This window comes from Ictalurus furcatus, chromosome 12 (assembly GCF_023375685.1).
Source record: "Ictalurus furcatus strain D&B chromosome 12, Billie_1.0, whole genome shotgun sequence".
NCBI classification, from domain to species: domain Eukaryota; kingdom Metazoa; phylum Chordata; class Actinopteri; order Siluriformes; family Ictaluridae; genus Ictalurus; species Ictalurus furcatus.
The window spans coordinates 11094476-11101165 of record NC_071266.1 but is presented as its reverse complement, the minus strand read 5'-3'; the positions used below and the strand labels follow the sequence as shown (position 1 = coordinate 11101165).

General features: G+C 43.4%; 1 protein-coding gene across 1 annotated transcript in view; it reads right to left on the bottom strand.

Moving 5' to 3' along the window:
- nr4a2b (nuclear receptor subfamily 4, group A, member 2b) overlaps window positions 1-4472 on the bottom strand; it is a 5771-nt gene extending 1299 nt beyond the window's left edge. The window contains exons 1-8 of the mRNA XM_053638801.1: window positions 4296-4472; window positions 4108-4180; window positions 3007-3860; window positions 1286-1415; window positions 1018-1181; window positions 718-920; window positions 409-587; window positions 1-287 (exon numbers count right to left, since the gene is read on the bottom strand). The exon at window positions 1-287 is cut by the window's left edge and continues 1299 nt beyond it. Coding sequence (XP_053494776.1) covers window positions 52-287; window positions 409-587; window positions 718-920; window positions 1018-1181; window positions 1286-1415; window positions 3007-3858 — 1764 coding nt within the window. The 5' untranslated portion in view covers window positions 3859-3860; window positions 4108-4180; window positions 4296-4472 and the 3' untranslated portion in view covers window positions 1-51. The remainder of the gene's footprint in view (window positions 288-408; window positions 588-717; window positions 921-1017; window positions 1182-1285; window positions 1416-3006; window positions 3861-4107; window positions 4181-4295) is intronic.
- Between the last annotated feature and the right edge of the window lie 2218 nt (window positions 4473-6690).

Below are 6690 nucleotides of genomic sequence, written 5' to 3'. Positions count from 1 at the left end.
TCTCCTCTGCTTGAGTAATATTGTATAAAACTCTGATAAAGTTCCATGTGTTCAGAACGGTAACGTGTCACGAAAGAGCTTCTCGATGATGGCGGGCGTCGGAACCAAGTCTTCGAGCTTCAGGTAAAAGATACGCTGAAGTCCTTGTGTGCACAGCGTGCGTAGCTCGGGCAACTTGGCCAGCAGTTTCGAAAGATGGCCACTGCAGGCCACGTGATCCTTCAGGCAAGTTAAAATCTTGCTCTGAAGCTCCTCCATCTTTTTGGGCTCCTTGAGGCCATGCCTCTCTGTAGAATTTTTTTTAAAGAGAGAGAGAGAGAGAGAGAGAGAGAGCTTTAATGTGACATAATGAGAAAAGGAGGGAGAAAAGGGAGAAACGGTTGTGTGGTGTGAATTCCTTCAAGTCACCTGTGATTATGGTGAGAGCAGCCATGCAGGAGAACACCGGGATGTCAATGCGCATGCTCTGGAGGCTTGAGGAGAATTCTGCGATCGAGTCGATCCACTCTCCGAACGCTCGCATGCACTGCAGTCTGTGCAAGACGACGCCGCTGCAGAAAACAAGCTTGTCCTCCATCAGGTTGGATCTGGATGGAAAAATTGCACGTGAGAAGCATCGTACGGGATTAGCTTGAGTTTGTGATTGACAGACGACTGTAAAGAGGTCAGAGAGAAGAGCAAAGATCTTAAACGCAATATTTGCAATATAAATGTCACCTGTACGCCAAGCGCAAGACGAAAAGCTCCAGGAACGCGGAATCAAACAGCAGCTCCTGGTCGCATTTTGGGAGCTCGGTGAAACCAGGCATTTTCTCCGCCCAGCCACGGATGATGCTCATGGAGCCCATTAGGAGGTCGTAAAACTGCTGGATGTGAAGGGTCTCGTCTCCGGCGCTGTGGTAGTCCGGGTTGGGCTGAAACTGGACAGAAAATCATTCTGTCATTCTGTAAATTTGATTCTTGCCAAATCAACAAACAATGCATTTACTTTTTCTTATCATTAGCTTAGTGACTCACTTTGGAGTAATCCAGGCGGCCTGCGGAGGGGTTGGAGTCCATGTGGGCCCTCACCAGAGCGCTCAGCAGATTGGCAGGTGATAAGGAGGCGGGGATGTCCTGGGGGCCTTTGGGTTTGGATGGGAGACGACCTCGTCGACCTTTTAAACTGTCCGTTCTTACGACTATAAATGAGATCCCCCCCAAAAAACCCTCATGAGGCTAAAACCAGGATTTTATTTATCGCACACACATGACGAGAGGATGCTATCAAGAATGTCGGCTGTACCTTCTTTTACCATCCCGACAACGAGGCACTTCTGAAAGCGGCAGTACTGGCACCGGTTCCTCCGCCGCTTATCGACAGGGCAGTTTTTGTTCGCCAGACACACATATTTGGCGTTTTTCTGCACCGTACGCTACAGAAAGACAACACCAATTAGTAAGAACTTATAACTTGACAGAGCACAGTTTCATCAAAAGCAAAAGAGGCTCTCGAGTCTGCGCTCAACAAAGCAAAGCTGGCTAATACATTCAGGAGCAGGACGGGGCACACGTCGGGTAAACACAGAATCGTGGATCGACATAATTCAGGGGTCCCACGGCACTGACTCTATGACCTCTCTTGTCGGATTAGCGCAATTATCCCATCACGGCATGGCGAGCTAAAGAGGCGGCTGGGAATTTCGCTCTCCCTTTACTCCCCCCACACCCCCACCCCTTGTCGAAACATGAAATTCCTATTTATGAAATGAACGCAGTCACATCGCCCAGGTGCTTAGAGATACTGTAGACTTTTCCTTCCAGCTTTATTCACCTCATGAAGGGATTGATAAGGACATAAACTCATGACATAAATCTAGTGTGCTGAGTGAAGGAAATCCAATGCCAAATCTCAAAACTATGAGTTGGGATTATTTTGGAAAAAATTCCTCCTTTCTTGAGTACCAACAATTTAGAATTCTTGACATTCCTCTTCAGTTATGTTCTTTGTTTAATAAGATTTAAACCAAGTTTCCAAAATAGCTGTTTCTTTTTTAGACTTTTATTTTATTTAAAAAAACACATTTTTTCTTCCAACAGCCTCATAATAAAGAGTACTAAACTGTACTTTTCCTTGTCACTAGAATGGTACCCACAATATTTTACCTGGAAAGGTGTATGTGTACCTTTAACGTTAACTCTAAAAGGTCATTTTAAAATCCAATGAAATAATTTTTATAGGTGCAATATCTCCATAGAGATACAAAAGACAAGGGGCAAGGAAAGGTACAGTTTAGTACCCTTTTTATGCAATCCATTTTTGGCAAGATATCAAATGAACTTCATTATATTTAACTATCAAAAGTGGACACAAATAGGTTTTGTAATCAAGTTCTTTTTAAACAGATACCATTTTTTAAATTATTTTTTCTATTCTTCCATGAAGTCTAGAAAACATTCAGTTCAGAAATAAACGCTCCAAACAAAATTACTTTTGCATTTGCTCTGGTGGGTCCATCAAATATATATATATATATCTTTAAAATATTTTGAGGGTACATAACTGGACCACTTAAGGACCACTTTTACGCACTTTTAAAGCTTTAATTTATAAAAATGAATAAAGGTACACCATGTGAAAGACAGTAAAAATAATAAAGGTGTACCCTTGAGGTATCATGCCAATGCTGAGGAACAGTACCTTTATTTCTTAGAAATAAAGGCTGTACTAAACTGTACCTTTACTTGTGTTTACGCTTAAGAGTACACCTTTCGTACCTTTAGTATGTGTCTTTCATTTATCATCCAGTTAAACGTGGATATAGTGCACCGTCAAAGCTGATTTAAGGTAAATAATAAGTTTTTAGAGTAAAGTTTTAAACGATGCACCTTTCTAGGCATAATGTAGGTAATAAAGGTACTCTTAAGGGTACAGAACAACAAGGAAAGGTACAGTTTAGTACTCTAGTGTAGCTACCGACTTGTGTTAAAAAGAAGGGAAAAAAATGAAAAGACATCGGAGCATACCTTGAAGAACCCTTTGCAGCCTTCGCACGTGCGCACTCCGTAGTGCTGACAAGCCGCGTTATCCCCGCACACCGCGCACAGACCGTCTCCATGCGCGGGGCCACGCGTGGCGGTCGGAGAGCACGAGGAAGACGAAGAAGAGGCCACGGGGCTCTCCATCAGCATTCGTCCGTGACTGATGTGCAGGCTGTGATGCGCGAATCCCAGGCTGTGGTGTTGTTGTGCGTGTTGCTGCTGCTGAAGCTGCTGCTTCCTCAGCGGCGCGAATCCGTGCTGCGCGGCGCCGTCGAAGCGCATGTGACACGCGGAGACGTGCGCGCTCGACGCGGACGGCTTGAGCGAGAAGAAGCGCGTCACGGCGCTCTTACGCTGCTGCTCCATCAGGTAGCTCGGATGGAAGCCGTGCAAAGGCGACGCGTCGTCCCAAGCCGGAGCGAAGCTCGAATGACACGGTTTGTAGTAGGACGCAGCAGCGGCGGCGGCAGCAGAGGCGACGGCGGGGTCCTCTGCGTGCTGCGCGTGCTGTTGCTGCTGCTGGTGGTGCGCGTAGTTAGCGTGCGCCGCGGTTCCGTCCTCCGACTTGACCGAGAGAGATTCGGCGCAGTGGGGAAGCTGGTACAGACACGGCGGCTTGGCGTCGTAGCTCGCGGCGCCGCCGGCTGAGTCGGAGAACGTGCTGAAGCTGGGCAACGACGAAGACGCGGCGGCGAGCTCCGCGTTCGTCAGGTCCATGCTGAACTTCACGAACTCGGGGGTGAGGAAATCGCAGCTGTACTCGCTGTAACTGTAGCTCTGACACGCAGGACTGGCACCCGGAGGAGAGGTGCCATACTGAGTCTGCACGCAGGGCATCTCTGAGGAAAAGAGAGGAGAGCAGAGGGCAAACAACAAAATCAACTCAGTCTCCCAAACTTGGTCCAGGAGAACCTTCCTCCCGTCCTGCGCGTGTGTAGCGTTCACACAGCTCTAACGCGCAGGACAGGAGGGTTCTCCACGACACTTTACGCGTCATAGCCTTGTACAGACATATAGATGGCGTGTGTGTATGTGTACGTTTTGGGGTTTTTTTAAAAGTATTATTATTTATTCCAGTGTACACACCTGCTGATTGGGGTTTTCGTGAAATCGCTGCGGTTCGCTGGCTGCACTGGTGCGTCTCCTAGCTTTTTCTTTCCTGCGGATTAAAAAAAATCTATTATTCTGTATTCCCAAAATTGTAAAATTAAATTCAGATTATTAGTGAGAGAGAGAGAGAGAGAGAGAGAGAGAGCACAACATTTATTCCTTACCTCAATTTCAGCTCCTAAATATTCCTAGCGCTTTGTCCATCTCATAAAGACCTTTACAAAAAGAAATAAATATCAAATAAAAAGCAGGTTGCACGGCGTCCCCGGTGCGTCCTCGCTCCCCGGCGTTAACGCAACTGGCGCTCGAGCGCAACGTGGCTTTGTTTATGGGCTCGGAACGCCGCAGCCCACGTGCCAAAGATGCAGACGTCATCGGCGTCAACCCCTGACGCGTTCCGTGCAGGAGAACAGAAAGCCACTTGTGTTTATGCAGCACTTGTCTTGGGTGGCGCACTTGTTCAGACTAAAAGGACTCAGCTACAGACACTCACGGCAGGGTCGAAATAGTCTGTACTTCTCTGACGCACTACTTAGTCCTCTTTTCTGCAAACTGGAACACGTCCGATTTGCAAATGATGTTGATCTTGTAGCTATAAAACGCATGGACACTTTATTTATTTATTTATTTATTTATTTATTTATTCTTATGTTTTCCCCTCAAGGTTTAACTGCACTCTCAGGAAAAAGGGTACTAGATTGCACCAATCCTCTGGCATGGTGGCTGGCATGGTACCATCAAGGAAGGGTACAGTACACCGCTAGTACCTTTAGTGCACACCTGGGAAAGTACAGTAATAATTAGCTTTAAGAGTAAAGCTTTAAAGACAACCCTAAATGTCCTTAAGCTCTAATTGTGTACCCTTAAAATATTTTTTAAAGGTGAATGATAATAAGGTATAACAGAAGGTACTCTTGATGGCAGTGCCTTTATTGGTATCTTTATTTCCAGATGCATATAGTGTAACATTAAAACTTTATTTTAAAAGGTAGTTAAAGTTTTAGATCCATATTTCTCGAGAAAGTGAAAGAAACAGGTGTAAAAGTTAAGGGTACTGAGGAAAAGTACAGTTTGTCTGAGAGTGTGAGGAGTGTGATTCAGAAATTTAGTGTGGGAGGATTGACGGATACTCCCTTTTTTATTTTCATTCCCAGACAGTGTACGCGAAGATGTAAGATTGTAATAAATATTGTGTAATACCTTGTTTAACCTCTTTGTGCATTTTTTTGAGTACTACAACTAATAATATCATTTTCTTTTTGGTTTTCCTTCACTATTATTATCCAATAATAACATGCACCATTTAACCATTTAATGTTACTTAATAATGATAATAATATATTGGGGGGGGGGGGATCGACGACAAAACATAACAGAACAAAATTATAGCAGTTCTAAAGTTTGCATCTCTTTCTACATGTTTGCGAATGTGTAATAAAATATTCCTATAACTTGCATAACCTCTTTGCACATCTTTTGACACTCTCAGATTAAATCTCCATTAATGATCTAGATAACCTCTTTTATAGATATTAAACATGTACAGACTATTCGGAGAAATCAGAAAACAGATATCGGGTTTTTTTTTTTTTTTTCAGATGACAGATCTAACATGTTGTTATAAGACCCGTTATAAGACCTGTAATAGGTGTCTGATATTTCACTGTCATTTCACTGCCTTTTATTATTATTTGCATTACAATTTCACCTTTGAAAATACAGTGAGACGTCAGAAAGATGTGGCGTGAGCTAATATGCTGATTCAGATCCAATCAGTTCTGCATCACATTATATTTATAATTTAGCGGTACTGCATCACAGCTCCAGGGTCACAAGGTTGATCCTGTGCTCTGTTTACCGTCTGTTTTGGTTTCCTCTGGGTCCCCCAGTTTCTTCCAACCTCCCAAAAACATGTCAGGTGGATTGGCAATGCTACATTGCCCCAAGGTGTAAATTATTATTGTACTATAAATTGTACACATTTTACATCATTAGTTCATATTGTTTAGAAAATATGTATTGAAGCTTTAAAGTTTTAAGTTTAAATACCTTCCCGGATAAAAGAAAGACATTAAAGGTATAAAAGATTAAAATGTAGCCTAATAAAATAAAATTCTTGAAGTGTATAACCAGAAAATAACCCAACAAATATGCCATCTTGGTCAAATTTCCAAGCACACCTTAGACTGGGAAGATTTAAAAAAAAAAAAAAAAAAAAAGAATTCTCCAAAATTACTTAATGCATGTGTTGAGGAAATTCCATGGACAGTTATCCAAGTTCATGTGCTGAACAGACACAACACCCAAACCCAAAGGTTTCAAAATACAACTCGTTTGCACGGGGATCAAGTTAAAACAGGATTTTCTTGTGTTTGTCAAATGACCAGTTCCTTTTCTAGAGTGCAGTGTAGATGTGTGTGTGTGTGTGTGTGTGTGTGTGTGTGTGTGTGTGGTTAGGCCTTCCCATGGCTCACTGTGCAGAACAGAAGTAGGTTATGGCCTTTGTATCAGAAACGTAATGATGACGTGTTTGGATGCTTTGCCTCGTTATCACGTTTT